The sequence below is a fragment of the Anser cygnoides genome, chromosome 14, assembly GCF_040182565.1.
Source record: "Anser cygnoides isolate HZ-2024a breed goose chromosome 14, Taihu_goose_T2T_genome, whole genome shotgun sequence".
In the NCBI taxonomy this organism is placed as follows: Eukaryota; Metazoa; Chordata; class Aves; order Anseriformes; family Anatidae; genus Anser; species Anser cygnoides.
In genome coordinates, this window is record NC_089886.1 from 77,921 (window position 1) to 98,506 (window position 20,586).

Consider the following 20,586-nt stretch of genomic DNA (forward strand, 5'->3'; position numbering starts at 1 on the left):
GCCCGCTGGAAGCGCCCGGCTCCCCGCCCGCCCCGGAGCCTCCTCTATATATCGGGTCCCACCGGCCGCGGCCCGCCCCGGCCCTGACGTACATGGCCATATATGGAAAGCAGGAAGCCCTAATATGGATGCGGGCCGGAGGACCCCGCCTAGCGTCAGCGCCTGGCACCGGGGAAAGCCGGGCAGCGGGGGCCCGGCCCGCCCCGGCCTGGGAGCCCCGCGCCCGCCCCGACCCTGTCCCCCGCCGCGGGCAGCGCCGCCGCAGCGTCTCCGGCCCAGGGGCGAGCGGCGTCCGGCCCCCGCCCGCCCCGGCCAGCCCGCCGGAAGCCTCCGCTGCGCCTTCCATATTAGGAAACAGCCTTATAAGTCTCGGTTCCGGCGGAGGCATCCCGCTCCTTATTTGGCGATTCCGGCCCCGGCTGCGGGAATCGGGGGGGCGGGCTCGGGGAGCCCGGACGCGGGGCCCAGGTTGCCGCCAGGACGCGCGCGCGCCCGCCCGCCCCCGGGCCGCGAGAGCGCGCGGCTTCGTCGCCGGGCGGGCGGCACCGAGATCTCGGGGAACACCCGGGTGGCTCCGGCCCTGCCGGCGGCGGCGGCATCGCGGGCAGAACGCCCCCCCCGCTCGCGCTACCCGCCTCCCCCCCGTGCCCGCGGAGGGGCCGCGTGCCGGCAGCTCCGCAGCCGCGATGCGGGGGAGTTTCCCGGGCGCGGGCAGCGCGCCCCGGGCGGGGGCTGCCTGCTCCCGGAAAAGGGAATCTCTGGGACTCCGGAGCCCTGCCGGGAGCGTCTTGCTCCGCCCGCTCCCGCCGAGAGCGAAGGAGCTCTACCCACCGCACCAGACAGGGGCAGACCCAGGCGCTGTGCGCCGCCCGCACGCGACGGAGTGCGGGGCACTGCTAAAACCAGAGCCCCCGGGCACCGCGCGGCCGCAGCCCCCGCTGACTCGGCTGCGATGGAAAGTGACACTGCTCGGGATTCTGCTCTCGCACCCTGCGGGCTGCCCCTTAGCGCGGTCGCAGCTCCTTCTTGCCCCGCGGGCTACTCTCACGCCGACTCCGCGCGGGACCGCCGGCCGTCTAACGGAGGGGCCGAGAGCTCCGTCTCCCCGCCCGAGGCGGCACATACAGCGCGGAAACACCGCAGACGACTTCCCCGGGCGGCGGGGAGCCTCCCGCGCTATAAATAGGCGCTCGACACGGCCGCCGCTCCGCCCCGCCCTGCCGTCAGCGCGCCGCGGCGCGGGGCTCCCCTGGCGCTGGGCCAGGCGGCAGCGGCGACGCAGTGCGGCCGCAGTGCGCGTGCGCGGCCGTGGCCGCCGCCGCGCCGGGGGTTTCCCCGCAGTGCGCGGCGTTGTGCCCGCGGGCAGCGGGGCGTCCCGGCACGGCCTCTGCAGCCCCGTGCTCCGCCTGTGCCGGGTCTGGGATGCCGCCCGCGTGGCCGCCCCTGCCCGGCTGCGGCGGGGAGCTCTCCGGAGCGGCGCCTCGCTGCCGTCCGTGGCTCCGCTCTCTCGCCGCGGACGGCGCTCGCTTTGCCGCAGAGGTGGAGGGGAACGGCGGGTGCCGCGGTGCCCGTTCGCGGCGCGGACTCCCGGCCGCTCCCACGCGCGAGCGCTCGCTCGGGGCACAGCCCGCGTACGGCGGGAGCGCGCCGCGCTGCCCGAAGCCCCCACCAGCGCTGCGTTGGGGCAGCTGCCCGCCCGGCGCGAGGCTGAGCCACGCACTTCGGGAGCCGGGCAGTCCGCCGTTGCCACGGGAAGGCGCTCGTATAAATCACAGCGCTAGGCGCTGCTGCATTCAAGCTGCGAGCAACAGCAGGGCTCTGCCCATTTTCACAGAAACTTCGTACCTCCCTCATGTACTGTTTTAACCGAGTTGCTGTATTTTGGGTCACGTCTTGTCAGTAACAGCGTGCAGTACTTCCTGCACGGGTGCATTTCCACCCCCGAATCAGCTACGGGTTGCAGTTACACAGTGCCTCCAGGAAAGATGTGGAAAGCTCCTTCTCATCTGCAGGCTCTGTTACTCAATGGTAGCTAATATGCGTTTGTTACTGACTCTCTAGGGAGAGAAATCAGATTGTTTTTCAAATGTCAGTGCACTAGACCAAACCTCTAACTTAAACATCTGATTTATTGATTCTCCTTTTTTGAATAAATTCAAATATCTGCTGCAGGTTTTGATTACTCCTATACATAATGATTACAGCTGGTCTCTGTTTTCTGCCAGCTTATTGCAGTTTGGAGCCCTTTTAGGAAGGATCATTCTAATGCTATAGGCCTGCTATAGAATCCAAAAATCATTGAGGTTGGAAGGGACATCTGTAGATCGTGTAGTTCAACTAGTCCCCTCAAAACAGGATCACCTTGAACAGGCTGCCCAGGACGTTGTCCAATTGGATTTTAAATATCCCCAAAGATGTAATCTCCATAACTGCTCTAGGCAAACTGTTCAAGTGTTCAGTCACCCTTACAGAAGAAAGAAAAGAAATTAAGAAATTAGAAAGAAAGGAAGAAAGGGAGGGAGGGAGGGAAGGAAGGAAGAAAACATTTTTCTTATGTTTAAAAGGAATTTCTTTTGGTTTGTGCCCACTTCCTATTGTCACTAGATACTACTGAGAAGAGTCTGGATCCATCTTCTTTACACCTTCTTGTAGGATATTTATGCACATTGATGACAGTCTCCCCTGAGCGTTCACTCTTCCAGGCTAAAATGCCCTAGGTCTCTCAATTTCTCCTATATGACAGTCCTATAATTGCTCCAGTTATATAACTGTTAAAGGCCCTTTGCTGAACTTGCTCCAGTGTGTCCGTATCTGTCTTGTTTTGGGGAAGAGACCTGCTTCAGAGCTGCAGAGTGGTGTAACTAGCTTGAGCTGCACATAAATTATAGTAATAAAGACCATTTTGCAACATGTCCCCTACCATTCTGGTGAGGCTTCTTGGCTTCACTGAAGTACTGGAAAGGCAGCTACATTTTGGCCAGTTACTGGGATATAAATGTATGACCTCAAGTGTGCATACTGAGCTAGGAAATCACTTGTTGACTTTCACACACTGGGACAGACAATATTTGCTATTTTTGCTATATTTACAATATTTGCAATATTTGCTAACACAATATTCTGTGTTCCATTTTCTTTTTCTCAGTAATAATAATAATAAAAAAAGCAGGTCTGTAGGAACTGTATTAAGAAAGTTAGATGTTTACAACTGAACAAAAAGATCTGTTTAGTTCAGCCCAGTCAGCCACTCATTAGAGTGAGGAAAGTTGTGGTGAGACTGATTAGAAGCTGTGAATGAAAGCTGTCGTAGTAAGCAGAACCATTATCTATTAGAATAAGATAATATCTGCACTTCTTTTTCTAGGTACCATAACTTGAATAATTATAATACTCCCAAATAATTTGTTACTACAAATCAGTATTTTAAACAGTGTATTTTTTTTTAAAAGCACTATTTTAATAAATTCTTAACAACTTGCTTAACAATAGTAGAAGCACAGAAGTGTATGATTTTATCACTCAGTCACAATTTTATTTGAGAATTTAATAATTTTGGTTGCAATTTTCTAATGAATAAACACATGCAATACTCTGAGTATCCTTGAGAGTCCACCATCATTAAATGTGCTTGCTGTCTCTTGATGTATTTCCACAACAGACGTGCTATTCCAGAGTGAGGGAGGAATGCAATGGGGTGAGGAAACGAGAAGAGGCAATGGGATGTTAAGTGTCATGAATAAGCCATTCATCTCAATTCACAAGAATAGGCAGTCTCTGCTTCAAGTTTATAGAACATCATAGAACAAGTTTACAGAACCTAAACTAACAGATTTCTCTCTTTTTTTTTTTTTAAATCTGATATTGTACTACTAGTGTTACTTTCTGTTTTCTGAATCATAGGTAATTTTTTTTTCAGCTTCATTTCTTTTCTGCAATTGGACAGAAATTGTTGGTAATATACAAATACTCCTGTGGTAGTAGCATCAGTCAGTTTGACAGGTTACAAATCTCCACTTAATAACAAAATTTACTGAAAGGTTCAAGTTATTTCTACATACTTGTTCAAACACTTTTTCTCTCTTCTGTTCATTTCTATCACAATGAGTAGTAGATCTTAAGCTTTTCTTCAAATACCATGGTTTGGTTTGGCTCCTCAACATTTTGCTAATATTGCAGAATACTCTTTCCTTCTTTCCCTCTTTTCTTTTTTTCCTTCTCTTTCAAGACCAGAAGAAACTGTATTTCAACTACTGTCTGATTCCCAGTTACAGAATTTCACTCAAAAACCTGGCATACGTTAGGCCCAATATTCCATTTTAGCTGAAGTACATCACTCAGAAAATCATCTTTTTATCCAAAATCTGAAATCTTGAAGAGATGGGAAATCTAGTGCTTTCTTTTTTACCTTATCTCAACAGCCATTTTTATCAATGCAATTCTAATTTAAGAATTCCAATAAGAATCAAAACAAAGTAACAAAAAAGAAATTGATTCTCTAATTTACATAGTCCATCTTTAGATATAATCTTTAATTTTTCTGATCTTTCATTTTATGTCAGAAAGAACCTGCCAGAACTACTCTCTTTTTTTTTCCCGATTAAAATGTCTTGCATATTGTAATCTAGTTACAATAATCCACCCAAAGCAGGTTGTCCAGGACCATGTCCAGACAGATTCTGAGTACCTCCACGGAGGGAGATGCCACAACCACGCTGGGCAATGTGTGCCGGTGCTCTGTCACCTGCACTGTAAAGAAGTGCTTCCTGATGTTCAGGCAGAACTTCCTGTGTTTCCTTTTTGTGCCCATGGCATCTTGTCCTGTCACTGGGCACTACTGAAAAGAACCTGGCTCCATCCTTCTCTCAACCTCCGATCAGGTGTTTACATACATTGATGGGATCCCCTGAGCCTTCTCTCCTCCAGGCTTAACAGTCCTGGCTCTCTCACCCTGCATCATGATTGAGCAAAGATTATCAAGAGTGGCTTAACAATGACATCTACCAGCTACAACAGGTAAATTACTTGTCTCCCCTTGGCACAACAAGGCCCTTCAGCTGCACAACAGGACCCTTCACCTATAGGGTACATTACCTTATGTCTTTAAAAATATATATATATATATTTTAAATTAAACCCTTATAATTTGATAGTTTTAATACTGGCAATATGAACCATGAGCCAGTGGTTGTGATAGTACTGTGGCTCAGTGATAGTACCTGATGTTGATTTAACAGAGACCAAACAAACTGTGACCTTCCTGTCTACAAGCACTACATCAAACAAAATGTCCATTGCAATATGATGCACAGCACCTGCATGACTGCACAGCAGTTCATATGATTACACAGTTCATATCACAGTAGTACCTGTCCATGAACACAGTTTTCCATTCTTTTAAGTACTGGCAATATAAGACCTCCTAACTGTGATAGCATCTGATATTTCTACATATTTTTATTTTTTTAATATAGATATATAATCTTTTCGGTGGATACAAATCAGTTGATATGAATCTTGGGTTTCAGTTTGCTTGCTTGCTTAGTAGAAGCTCATACAGACTTATTTTCAGCTGTTGTGTAACTTTCAATATTTTATTTATTTATTTATTTACATCAAAATCATTTGTTATACTGTTGTGCTAGAAAAGCATCACAGTCCCTTTAAAACGTTTCTATATAACTACTTACTTCCAGGTCTTGCCAACTTGTGCTATGACTAAAGGTAAAGCGGCAGCTGTTTCTGTTTGCACTGCCTATAACTGAGTTTGACTTCCAATGCCAAAAAGTGTTAACAAACTTTTCTACATTTGAAATTTGCCTAGTGTTCTAACATACATTTTCTTTTAATTAGATGCACATTTCACTTTACCCACAAACATAGTTTTTGTGTGGCATGCACATGCACTTTTGGCAAAATTAATTCATTTTCTTTAAGAGATCTTACTTTTCCTGAATATCTAACAATGACAACAGTGATCATAATTTCTCAGGATCTTGCACTAGTTGTTCAAATACACATGGCTTGAGTTTCTTTACCCCAACCCTCCAAATACCTCATCCTGTTCCCTCTTCTATTTCTCCCTGCACTGTTTTTAATAGACCAGACTGTAAAACAAGTTCATATAGATATTCCCTTTAAAAAGTTTTATTAGTCTCTAATTTTATTATTCTCTATTTATCATGTTGTATTATACTATATGCTTTAAGAGTTAGAAACAGGAGGGAGAATTCCAGCTTTGTAAACAAATGCTGTAGAGTTGTTTCTCCCTTCCTATTCTCTAGAAGCAAGCTATCTGATTTAAAAATCTGCTATATTTTTATGTATTGCGCTGTAGGATCTTTTACAAATACTTTAATTTTATTTAACATTATTTTTTCTTTCTGTGCAGTTAATTTCACTACAAAGTCTATTGCTTTGAGATGGAGGCCCAGAGGGAAGGAATATAAATGTACTTGTAATTTAAAATCTAAAAATACTTACATTTAAGCATCCTTTCCAGTCCTATGAACAGCGAGATACAGATTTTATCAGCACTTTTTGAATGCATGGCTTTGCTCTAGGGACTGAGGTGGACGTCCTTGTATTTGCCGCAAAATTCCTACCCTGTTCCGGCACGTGACTCTCCTTCGTTTTGTAAACAGGCCTGAAATTCATTACACACATCCTTTGTAGTGGTATTATCTAACCACAAGAGGGAACTCTTCCCTGTGATTGTTTCAGGAGCTAGGCGAGGGTCTACCAGATTAGCTAAAGAAATGGTTTGGTAAGAAACAGTTTACGTGCTTGTTTTATTTATTTATTTAGCCATCCTTTGATCTCAGATATTATACATGAGCAGAAAGGTGACAGCACATATTTTTTTCGCAGAAATCTAAGAAGTCTGAGCGTTTTTCCCCCAAGCTTTGGTGCTTTAATTTAAACAAATCCTTAAAAATAGTTCATTTGGGATGCATGACTTAATGGACTTCAAAAGCCTATAAAAGCCTGAATCATTGCAAAAAAATAGTTGCTATACACTACTTGAAGTACCCCTCCCCCCCAAGGGTATCTCTGCTCTGATAAATTCTCATCTCCAATTTCGATAATTTGGCTGAGGTTGCTAAGAGATGATGCTTACCTTTGTTCACTGTTAACGCTGATACAAACGGTATTAGGTCTCCTATGGTATCAGGATGAGTAAGAGTATTAGCCATACATAAGTCTCTCTTCTATGATCTCTGCAGAATTATTACATGAAAAATATTACCAAAAGTAGAGTTAAGTAGATGAAGAAAGGCAAAGCAGATAACAGTTGTGAATATGGTAAGATTCAACACAAATGAAGAAGGCAGATGCTTCTACAAGTGCTGGGATTTCACTGCTACTATTTCCTACAATTTCATATGTTCCTATTCTTCTTCAGGACAAAAATCACTGATGCCATCTACTGCATATGCATTTATCTTTAGAGATGAAGGGTTGTTTAGGATGCCAGGCAGACTTTGTATACTGAAGAAAGGAGGGTTTCTGAAAGCAGATGGATGACCGTTTCCTTTTAAATAAATATGTATAAAAAAAATATAAGGAGGTATTTTCTAGCTGAAGACAGCTTTGGCCTAGCAAGACCATCAACAGCTGTAGCAAAGTACCCTGAAAAAAACGTGTGTGGAATTGCTATTTACATGAGAGTAAAATCCATGAGGGTTTGATTACTCAGTAGGACTATAATTAACATTTTCAGAGACAGTACGTTACTTTCTGAACTAATCTTGCCTCTGTAGTTTGATTCACTGAGGAAAATACAATCAACACATTTTTTTTTTTAAAAGGAGTTAATTTAAGAAGTTAATTTCAAAGCCAGGTTGGACAGACTGGTCTGATTATATAATCAGACCCTGTGTTTACCAGTGGCCAGAGATATTAATCCACTGTTTACATAAGAAATAAAATTTATATGTGATTTTGAGCTGTAATATAAAAATTAACTGAATTGCAGATGGTCTGTCTATTGGGGCAGGAGGCATGGACTGTTGGATGAGCCATATGCAAATGCCTGTTAAAGTGCTGAGTCCTAGAAACCATGTTCAGGACACTACTGAGTTGTAATTTTGTTCCTAACTTATCCTTCCTATATCTTAAGAATGCTAAATTCACATCTACCGCTCAGAAAGGGCAACGTAGATAAAAGAGCTAGATCCCAAAGTGTTCAGCCTATCAAAGGAAGTAGTACTAATTATTGCTGAACTTGACTGTGGATTAGTGTAGTAGACAGTAAAGACTATGTAACAACAAGGTAGCAAGAGTATGCAACATCTGATAAAAAAACTACTCTGTCAAGCAAACAAACAATCAAATGAACAAAATATTTTCTAATCTCATATCTGCAGAGTTGAAAGCTGTGTTCATGGACAGGTACTGCTGTGATATGAACATGGGGCTGTGCAGTCATGCAGGTGCTGTGCATCATATTGCAATGGACATTTTGTTTGATGTAGTGCTTGTAGACAGGAAGGTCACAGTTTGTTTGGTCTCTGTTAAATCAACATCAGGTACTATCACTGAGCCACAGTACTATCACAACCACTGGCTCATGGTTCATATTGCCAGTATTATTGCCAGTAGTAAAACAATCAAACTATAAAGGTTTATTTATTTATTTATTTATTATTTTTAAAGACGTAAGGTAACGTACCTATAAGGTGAAGAGTCCTGTTGTGCAGATGAAGGGCCTTGTTGTGCCAAGGGGAAACAAGTAGTTTACCTGTAGGAGCTGGACTTCCGTGGCTACTTAGGGATTATGACTGATTTTAGTTGGTATGAGCAAGCAGAAATCAGAGATATTTGGCAATATAACTGGAGTTTCAAAAAGCAGGAATAATTTCCTGGCAATAAATAAAATAGCTTGTAAAATTTATGAGAAGGCAAAGTTTAAACACACACACAAAAGAATGAAAATGAAAAGTTATTTCAAAAATGTTTACCAGATAGAAAAAAGTAATCAATAATACAAAAGGACTACTGTGGCTAAAAGCTCATCCCACTTAAGAAATGAAATGAAATCACTGTTAAGAATAATAATAAAAAGAGAAAAGAAATAGATTTTTGTTAAAGCATAGTGACATATTTCTGTCAGAAGAAAAAAATACACCTAAGTAAATACATTCTATTGTTAGCATTCATGAAGACACATAATTCACAAAGTGATTATATGAAGGTGCTTTATTAGGCGCCGGAAGTTAGGGGCATGCCTGCCCAAATCTAACTTCGTCTGATTTAGTTCTCTTTTATCTCCTAAAATATTACATATGCATTAGGTTTCACAACTCATCTATGCATATTCATTTCCTAGCTCCGCCTAGCCCTGCTTTGCATGCTAATTATCTTATCAGTCCTTCTGCGCTTGCGTATTACTCTCTGGTGGTCGTCCGGGTGGTCGTCAGTATGAAGCAAGATGTCTTCATCAGAGTTGAACTTTTTAACCTTTTCTTCTTATGCATGCTCTCTGAGCCCTTGGTCTCAGTCCAAACTGCAAGGTAAGTTTGATCCAGTTCCCGGGATCCGAGAGGCCCCAGTTATCTAGATGTCTTGCAAATTGAGCATTCTTTTAGTCCTCCTTACTCCTCATCATGAATCGGTGCATTCTCTCATGCTATCCTTGCACATATATTTTGTATCTTCCAAGCGCAGCCCCGGAACAGCACATCACAAATGTAACACACATTCAGCAATATTGTATATTTCATCTTCTATTACCAACACCATGGCTGGAGGAGCAAAATAGCAAGACAATTTTAAATACACCAGTGTAAAAGATATCCCGATCCTGGTATAGCTCCAACAGTAGCTGGAGTTAAATTAATATAATGAATACGTTTGCTGTGAATTTATAAAGAAGCATGTTGAAGTACTTGTTTCTCAAAGCATGATGCAGTGCTTTCTATGCTATTAGGAAGAAGGAAAGTTGATAGGAAACAGGTATTATGAATACTTTTTTTTTTTAAGCAAACTGTCACAGGCACCTTACATGCAAGACTCTTAAAACAAATGGCTAATGCATCTGCTGATAAATTTTAGACACATTTTAGTGTCTAAATGCTGACACATTTTAGAACATAAGAGAAATCCCAGCCAGGATATACAACAATGTCACTCAGTATTAGCAAAGGACGAGCAAGATGACCCAGCTAGTACATCATAAAACCTCAGCAAGGTAATGCAAAAGACCATTTCATTTAGTAAAAAAATGAAATGCTGGAAATACAATGAATACCAGTCAGCAGGATTTAGCTGAGTTTTGACAATTTTTTTTATTTTTATATTTTTTTAATGTGACTTCAAAGTACAGTTAACAATAATACGATATTAATGCAAGCAACGTGTACATACATAAGTCCATAGGCCCTGATGGGAGTGCTGAGGGAACTGGTAGATGTCATTGTGAAGCCACTCTTGATAATCTTTGCTTGATCATAATACAGGCTGAGAGAGCAAGGACTGTTAAGCCTGGAGGATAGAAGGCTCAGGGGGTCTCATCAATGTATGTAAACACCTGATCAGAGGTTGAGAGAAGGATGAAGCCAGGTTCTTTTCAGTAGTGCCCAGTGACAGGACAAGATGCCATGGGCACAAAAAGGAAACACAAGAAGCTCTGCCTGAACATCAGGAAGCACTTCTTTACAGTGCAGGTGACAGAGCACCGGCACACATTGCCCAGCGTGGTTGTGGCATCTCCCTCCGTGGAGCGTGGGAGACTTAGAATCTGTCTGGACATGGTCCTGGACAATCTGCTTTGGGTGGCCCTGCTTGAGCAAGGACAGCATTGGACCAGAAGACCTCCAGAGGCCCTTCCGACCTCCACCATTCTGCGATTCTGTCATAATAATGATCTAGATCTTCCTAGAGAGGTTCTGTAACAATCAGTAGTAGACCTGATGCTATTTAATGATGGTGCCATTTAACATCTTCATTAATGATGTAGATTATTTGGCATTGTGTACCCTTAGCTAATTTGCAAATGACACAAAACAGTGGGGAGTAGTTGATTATCTAGACGTATCTTGACAGGCTGCAGAGATGGGTTGACCCAAATATCCCAGTATAGAAAATATCTTTCTCTCTTATATATCTTAAATGTTTTTAATGAGAGTTCACCACCTGTCCCTATGTTAACTTTTAAGGAAGAAATAGAATTTGGCTTTTATGTATTATATCTTTAATTGGCAGATATATTTCCACTGCTGCCACCCAGTTTGCTAAGTGCTAATGTATGCATTGCTGCAGTCACCTGGGTGACTAATAGCTACACTGAAACTACCTATAGCCCTGCACTAGAATAGATACACCCTTAAGTACAAATCTGTACTTCTAGGGGTCCTGCTGTCATCGTAAGTAACTGTCAGAAACTCAGTAAGCTACAGACTCTTCTCTCCCCTAGTTTCAATATAGTTTGTTTTATTCCTAATTGTAACTTAGAAATGCGCAAGTCTCTTGCATTTATTTTACTCAGTTTTCTAGATAAGGGGATCATACTTTTTTATTTGCAACCCATTCCTCAAATGTCTGTTTGCACCTTTAAAAAAAATACAGAATAGAACACTGTGAAGACAAAAACAAACAAACAAAAAAACCAAAAACAAAAAAACAACAGCAAACAAACTCTAAAAAAATAACAACAAAACCCTCCTTAGGAAGCAAGCTGTAGCAAAACTAAGCTTACATTTCCTATGAGTGTCAAAGCTGCTTCTGGCTTAGTATCCATGGAAACCTGCTCTCCCATCCTGCTGCAGGAATTAATTGAAGATCCCAACCACTTGTTCAGGGAATCACCATGATATTAATTCACATCACAACCCCTTTATTATCTCAAATAATCTTTTCATTACTTTATATCAGAACAAAAGGTTGAATTTTCTTTCACCACCTTAAACAACAAAGGGCCATCTAACTCTTTTACCTTCTCAAAATGGGGTACACTGCATAGAGGCTATGTGTTTTCATATTGGAAAATGATGATTTTGAAAGGAGCTTGGCCACAATGTTGACTACAGGAGATGTCACAGTTGGCAGTGGTCTATGCAAAATTCCTTCCCATTTTGTGCATTAAGCACTGTTTTTCACCTATGCCACCAGCTGGTACTAACTCAGGGAAAAAGTTGCCACCCTTCAGTATCAGGACATACCTACCTCTACAACAGTTGATTCTCTCCTAGAATGATAATGTGCAAAGCTACCAAGAGAAAAGACGAAGATGGACTTATGTTAGGGAGTATTGTTTCTAGACTTTTATTTGAAGGTTTTTTCATTAATTACAAACATGAGTATGTCATGTTCCCAATTGCTTTGTTCCTGGATCATCCATCCCTAGGCATCTACCTTTGAACTTTCTTTTCTTTTGCTTTTATTTCCTGCTTATTTCCCTAATTGTTGTCCCTACTCCCTTTATTTCTCCCTAGCCTCCAAATCACCTTTTCTACCCTACTTTTCTTCTCAGACATTGTTTTTCCCCATTTTCATCTTTCTGATACTTTGTATTTAGCAGCTGCTCTTTTTGTAACCATGACAACCCTATCATGATGTCAGCAAAGGATCTCACTGCTACCTGAGGAACTGAATCTCATTAAATGCAAGTTAAGCTGCTTGAGCTGACGTTTACTGCCCTGTACCCATTGGAAGAGTTTTGTTTGGAGACTATTGGCTCACAATTAAAACTTAGAAAAGGGCAATTTGTTACATTGGCCAGTATACAGAGCCCTTCTCCACCTCTAGTTCATGCTACTGAGATATAGTCCGTCACACATATGTGCACTGCCCAAGTAACATCATTGCAAGAAATATGGCAGGGATATTATAGACTGACCATACAGTCCTTGGTTAGATCCAAGGATAGACCCATGCTGTGTTGCCCTCTTACACAAAGATGTACATCCAATACACAGGATGCATGTTACAGAGCTGGAAAAGGACAGCAAAGGACAATGCTCATGTGATCCAATATACAAAAGAAAAAGAGACCCGGTAAAAGAAAGAAATTTTAAAGGAAGATTTTTTTTTGTGCATTTGATCCAGACTCTCTGCTTGTAGTGACTGTGGGTACATTGCACTTACAGAATAAACTTAGTATCAAGTGCTGTTTATTTGTATAGAACCAATTCACCATAATGATGTCTTCAATAGCATTGACTTCAGCACCCATGTCATCTGCCACAAAAATTAAAAAAAGACTGTAATTCCCTTTACTCTTTTGATAAGAATAAATTTTAATACTAATTGCAAGCACATGACTTTCAGAGACTTTTAGAATACATTATGCTCAACTACATATCACATTGGAGTTGAAAGCAGTATACATTCTGTACAATTCCCCTCACTAACAATATTCATAATTCTGCATTTCTTAATTTAATGAACTTTTTTTTTTTTTTAAATAGCTGAAATAAATGCAGGTTGCAATCAATTCATTTGACCTTTTCCCCACCATGGATAGAAACTTCAAAGTTCCTCAAAGCCAGTGAGAAAAGAATTTTCTGAGCCTAGAAACCTCATCTTCACAGCTCCTCTCTGAAGAAAACTGTACAGCCACATTTAGGACCCAAAGGATATCAGTCTTGCATCTATAGAGCTCCTTTAGTTGGTAGTCCTGTAGAGCAAGGTCATTATCAGCAAGGTGGAACCAGGGTTAGTTTGGGGGGGATAGAAAAAGGCAAAAGCCTGAATAATTCATTATGGAGTTATGGAATACAGAAACTGAGAATCAAGAGGATTTTTTTTTCCAGAAATCCTTTAGATCAAATAAAACTTGTAATCAATTTTACAGTTTATGGAAGCCTCTCCAGCAATCTGAGGTAAGCCTAGAATTTTCATGGCAGAATGGCAGGCTCAGAAAGAAATGCTAAATAGCTTAAAGTACACTTCGCTTGTACAGTTTCCTATTTTCTCATTTCCTCTGATAGAAAAGGCATAACTAAGAGGTGAACATATGTTAAGTGTACAGGCAGGCATGCACACACAACCTGAACATCATTCTCTCAAACATGTGGGGGTTTGGAAGTGACAAACCTGGACGAAAATGCAGATGCTTTCACTAAGAACTTCTGACCTATCATGACCAGTGAACATTGCTGGGTTCTCTTTGATGTGAAAGGCCACGGACCTACTGTAATCAGCCAATGCCTGTTCCTCTCAGTGAACGAAAGGCAAGAAATATCGCTTGCATTAGAGAAGCAGCTTTGTTCCACAGGCATTGTGATTATAATCGTTATCTTAGATCACAATGACCAGTGTTTTAAGGGAAAATAGTTTTCCCTTCAAGATAGAGTTAAAAATTACACATTGTGTTGCATTGTTAATTACCACCAAGACTGGGGATCCCATCTGTGATTAACCACTCTTCTGTGTCATTGACACTCAGGCTACAATCTCCCAGTCCCATTTTTTTATACGGGGGCTTTAAGAAGAAGCAAAAAGACAATCCTTCTCCATTATAACAGAAATTTCAAACCAATATCTTCAAATCCGAAATGCCAATAAGAAACTTCTGTTGCTACTGCATGCTACATGTAGCATTCTGGCTTTTTTCCTAAGAGAAATTACACTTCTTGTATGTAAATCAGGTATTGGCATAACCCCTTCTTATTTCTACATTTATTTGCCTTTCTCTGTTGCTCTGAAGAGCAACAAATAGATTGTTTCTCTAAAAACTATGAGCTAGTTCCAGTTCAGGTGCTCTATTTACCTCTATTTATCAGGTAGGTCAGATGACATTATCATTGAAGTTCCTTCTGGCTCTCAGATGTTTTATAAACAATCTTCATGCTTCAACCTGCCTCCTCCTTTTTTGCCTCTATAGGCTTCCATTTTTTTGCTTTTCTACAACCTTTTAGCACTGCTAAAAGGCTAGCTAGACACCTCAGTAAATGATTTGCTTTTGCTTGGAAATATTTTGGTGTAGCAAAGTGTAATGCCACAGGTCTACCAAAGCTATGTAAGATTTTTTCTATATCATTGCGGAGAGCTTCCCTCCCCTCCCCACCCCACGAGCTTATTTCTCTATATATTTACAGTGCTGTAAAGCAAAATAGCAGTTGTAATATCAAAGGGAACAGCATCTGAAAAGGGACAGCAGCAGGGATGATTCCTTGGGCACTGATCTAACCTAAATCTCAGTGTTACTGTGTCTCTGTTTCCCCTCCACTCCCCTTCCCCTGTGTTTTGCCAAATGAAGTGTTATTTTGGTGGGCATTTCTTAGTCTCATATTCATCCTCCTTTTCTGAGGAAACAAACATCTATATTTTCAGTATTTTGCATGTTTAAAAAAAAAAATTCTTTGGGACCTTCAGTGCAGAAAGGGCTCAACCTGATTCCAAATTCCCCTAAAGCACAAAGGAATGCTGCCAATTTTCTTCTGCTTGTAAACATGTTTTCTGCACTACACAACTCCAGCAAAAGCCACTGAAGTGACAAAAACCACATTTTCCGGTCTATGAAGCACAAAATCTTTGTTTCTGCTTTTACGTCCTTTTTTTTTTTTTTTTTTAAAAGGCAACTTCAAGAGTTTAATGCATTGAAGAAGGGGAAGGTGAGGAGGACTTTTGTAGTCCTTAAGAAAGGGAAATACAGAATAGGTCTGGTTTCTTATAACACTTTTGTTAGGGATGTAGCTAGTAATCCAATTAAAGTTGTCAAATTTGGGATAAATCCTTGGATTTCCTTACTAATGATGGTTAGGATACAATGAGTGTTTCAGAATATATATGCTAGTACGTGCCTTCTTTCATCAGACTGAAAAGTTTACCCCCAAACCATTATTTCACAAAATGAACTGTGATCATAAAACAATCAGCTGAAAATTAGTAGTTTCCATTTCAGTTTTCTTGTTGAGAAAAGTATTTAAATGAAAGGGTTTACAGAAAATAGAAGTGTCTCAATAGTCAGCATCTTAAGCTCTGGGAATGCACCACATTTCTCCTCCCCTATTATAGGGAAGGAATCAGGTCCCTGCCCTGCCATTTCTGTTTTTTCTAGGCTGCTGTTTTTAAATTTGTCAAAGTTTTGTCTTGTGAAGATGCAGGAAAATTAAAAAAAAAAAAAAAAGAGAATAATAGAGAATAATATAGTGCAGGAACACAATTAATACAAACTGTGCTACATATTTGTGGGAAATATAAATGTTTTCCTATCTTTTAGAAAGATTTAAAAATATCTTTAGCAAAGGTTATTATATTGTACTCATATGTGATCATACATTTAATTATATGTGACATTTAACTGACATTTATTTTCAAGCTCATTTTCTTGCAAATCTTTAAAATATACCTGTCTTTGCATATTTGCACTTGGCAATGTAAACACTTGGTCAGTTAGCTCTAGATCTAGTCTCAAAACCAAAAAGCAGGTAAGTACTTTCAAGCACAGCTACTTCGAGTTAAATTTGAACCTGTAGCAGTCCTAAATGCTATTCTTAGTTAACAGAGGCAATGATTACCTCTTGATTTTAACATATTCTAAATTCTCCAGATATTTTACTTTATAAAAAATAATTTGCTAAATATTCCCCAAAGCTGCTTCTGCTAATAAAATATGCTTCCCTTTACATTCAGTATAGTTTCATGTAAGTTTTTGTCTCTTCAGATAGCAACATATTACTCTTTGATAGCACAAGACTTTCAAATTCATCTGTGAACTGCTTTGGGTAACCTTCAGAGAATACTGGATACAACATCCGTCTACAATACATAATGATATGGTTAGTGTTGCCTAGTGCTAAATTTAAGCTGTACTGAAATAGTACATCTATATTCTTCAGCAGCATAGGGGATTTATTATAATAGTGTAAGAGTGTTTTAGATTAATATTAGTCTTGCAGTTAAAAATAAATAAATCCTTACTTCATATTGCATATACAGAGCACAGTATGGACAAAAGGATTGATTGACCTGCCTGACTCCCCCCCCCCAGTTTTTTTAAAAAAGGATAAAAAGATCAGGGGAACTACAGGCCAGTCATTCTCATCACTGCACCTGGCAAAATCATGGAACAGATCTTCCTGGAAACTGTGCTAAAGCACACCGAGAACAGAGAGATGATTGGTGACATGAAGCCAACATGGCTTCACTAAAGACAAAGCAACGCTGTGGAGAAGGATTTAAGGGTACTGGTGGATGAAAAACTGAATATGAGCCGGCAGTGTGCACTTGCAGCCCAGAAAGCCAACCACCTGAGCTGCATCAAAAGAAGCGTGACCAGCGATTGGGGGAGGTGATTATCCCTCTCTCCTCTGCTCTTGTGAGTCATTAATGACCCATGAAAAGGGTCATTATCTTTTCTTTCTTGCCATTGTTGCCTTGGTCTCCTTCCAAAGGTTGAAGTCAAGGAAAAATGTTATTTTGGTTATTTTAGCATATGTAGATTAGCCCCACACCTTTAAAGTTTCCACTTTGTCTTTTTATAACTGCAATAGGAGTAGCATTGTTTACCACTATATCAGGACCAAGTTGAAGTCAGACAATCCAGAGCTCCAGCCACTGAAGCAATAGTGAAGCTGTATCTGTGCAGTTTGGAAAGCAAGCAATAAAGAGTTTAATTTTTGAAACCCAGACAATTGTAATTGTCCATTGTAATTATAAAGCTGGTGAAAGAAAGATTCAAGGCACTTTGCCATTATGGAAAAAACTGCTAGAGATGTCTTTCTGATGCTTTTGATTTACAAGTTGTTATTGTCTGAGGCAAGAAAAATTCATAGCATAGGACACTGTAGCTACACTGTATCAAAACTATATTGAATATTTGTCCTGAAATTTCCCACTCACCTCAGTTAACACTGTGCCATTTCTGGTTCCTGATGGGGTGTGGGACAGAAAACAGTATTCTGCTCTCTGCCATAATCTCCAGGAAACAGCCAGACTACTGTCACTTTTGGTGACGTCGTAGTTCTCTTGTACTTGCTCTTGCTTGAATCTTTAAGTGCTTTGGGCAAATGCTGCATTATGTAGTTGTGGAGCATGAAGGTTATGCACGTGTGTGTATGTTGGTTATGCCTCTGTGGAGTCCTAAATGCTCGCTGGGCCTGCTTTTTCTGGGACTGCAACAACTAGGTAATATTGCTTCTTGAACTCCTGTAATTTGCAGGTGAGTAGGGAAGGGAGCGAAGAGGAGTGACTGCTGTTCCTGGGATTTTTTTTACTTTATTATTTACCATATTTTTTCACCTATGATTAATCATGTATGCCATAAAACTAATCAAATATTTAAATTGAAATCTGAGAACCCCTTCAATTTTAGATGTTTTTCAGTAATTAATTCCATAGGTTAGCAATTATAACATTTTAAAACTGCAATGTTTTAGGAACAACCTTTGGTTGTTGCAACAAAAGGAGCTAAATTCACTTTTTCTTATTCCCAGAGTAAAGAGTAATTCATTTGCATATTATATAAGAGTTTAACAGCATCTCCCTTTGTACTTTTAAAGTAATAGCACAGAATGATATGCATTGTGGCTCTACAGCGTTCACTCTTAATTTTCGCATTTGTATTTCCCAAGACTTATTTCTAGCTATTCAACTTTTTTTGTTGTTTTTAATAGCATATAAACAGCATTTTTACTATTGTTATTTTGCTTTCAATAACATTTTAAGTGCTTTGAAAATTTAATGTTATAGACAATTTAGCTACCTGATCTCCATCTCTTCCTTTTAGCAGGTTATTGCTCATGAATGTATATTATTTTCCTTTTATTTCTCAAGATTGATCTATGCTGAAAATTTCAAAATAAAACATAGGTCTTGTTTCAAAGAAAGTCTGAAGGCAAAAATGACCTTTGGATATTAAAAGCGAAATCAATGCCTAAACCTACAGTAAGTTAAAAATCAGCGTCTGTATAGAACAGGTCTTACAGATGTGAGAATAGTGGTAGACTTACATGTTTTACTGAGTCCAACTTGTAAAAGCTGAAGAAAGAAGTGTGGTTGTAATACAACTAAAACACACTACGAACAAATCACCAGAGGCAAGGCTTCTCTCCTCCCCATGGCTGAAATAACCTAAGTCTGGATTGTATTCTTATCTTAATCCTGGGTTTGCTTGAACAGTCCTATCACTGGATGCTAACAGTTTTGATCCCAAGCTGAGCAAGAACTCTAGAATCAACCTGTCTGAAAGCAGGAGCTCATTGCTGCTTCCTGATTAATATGCCAGAAGGCCTGCGTGACATTTCTATGGAATGCCTCTGTGCTCTTGGGACTTGATGATTCAGTGCAGAGCTGCTGGGAAATTCTACAAAACTTCAGCCTGCCTCACTTCTCAAATGGTCTCCTTTCACCAGTCTGTCAAGCTAAACTAAAAATAATTACTTTGTGTGCAATAATAAGGGGAAGGATGAAAATTTTGCAGCACAGCATGTGCTGTGCAGCTCACTAGAAAGTGGAAACTGCATTTTCAAAGGGCAGCATGAAATGTATCACCCATGGTTAATATATTTTTTTTCCTACAGTTATAAAAAAAATAATTTTAAAGTAGCTGCAACCTTTACAAATTCTGATGAGTAACACCCAAGCTAAAGGAGCATGTAATTAAGAGCTCTGCAAGGTCAGTTTGAGATTTGTTCCTTCTGATAGTCCTATGAAAGAACAGAGATCAAGGAAAGACTGTATTTAAAACAAGGCTAGTAACAGGTAAAACACATATGAAAGAACTGGAAGTCTCATTAAGACTATAAGAACACAGATTAATTTTGTTTTTCAAAATACTGCAGGATTTGGGAAACTAGCCTGAGTAAACCACCACAAAGTAAGTGGTACTCAATGGAAAAGACCAACAAGAAACGTCTCATCATACCTCTCAAAATCCAGAAACTGTCCCCACTAACCTGTTCTGTGCATATATGATTCTGCTACAAGTCATCTTCCAGTTAACAGCAAAACAGAATAGGGACAAAGACAAAAGAAATAATGGGATCTCTGGGTAAGCAGCAGTCAAAGACCATACAAACGTACTTCCCAAATGAGATATTTTTTTTTTTTAACAACAGATATAAACATATTTATTAAAGTAACTAGAGTGGAGGGGAACTAAAGTCATTTGCCTGTGTTGAATGCAGAGAAGAAACTGAGCATCTACTGCAGGGAAAAGACCAGCAGTATCCTCAAAGAGACTGTGGAAGACATGGTACTTTTGTTTAAATTTTAGTCACAGAGCAAACACCTACCACATTAAAGTAAAATCTCTGGAAATACTGGGACAAATGCATTTTATGCAAACTTGATATGACATGGAATTATATACTTTAAGATCCCTCACAGTCAATTTCAAAAGGAAAGTAACAGAGCAATACTTATTTTTATTGAGAACTTTTATCACATTTAATTGTATCTCAGAAAATTAAAAATCTGGATATAGCACTCACGTTGAGAAAGACCTACAAATATAAGTGAAGCGTTGTTGAAAAGTTATCGAGTAGAATACCTTAAAAACCTGAGTCATTAGTGAACCATATATCAAATCCACAAATAATGCGGGTTGAGGTGCAGTGTAAAAGCTGTTGAACATGGATACAAAAACGAAGGGAATCTACTATATCTAACAGCTAAATTCATTTTGATTTCAGGCATGCAGGA

At 40.5% G+C, this 20,586-nt stretch overlaps 1 protein-coding gene across 1 annotated transcript in view; it reads right to left on the reverse strand.

The window, feature by feature from the left end:
* Positions 1–9,251: 9,251 nt before the first annotated feature.
* The window catches only part of REEP2 (receptor accessory protein 2), a 38,153-nt gene continuing 26,818 nt past the window's right edge, over positions 9,252–20,586 (reverse strand). Inside the window, exon 9 of the mRNA XM_067005424.1 lies at positions 9,252–9,743. Coding sequence (XP_066861525.1) covers positions 9,729–9,743 — 15 coding nt within the window. The 3' untranslated portion in view covers positions 9,252–9,728. The remainder of the gene's footprint in view (positions 9,744–20,586) is intronic.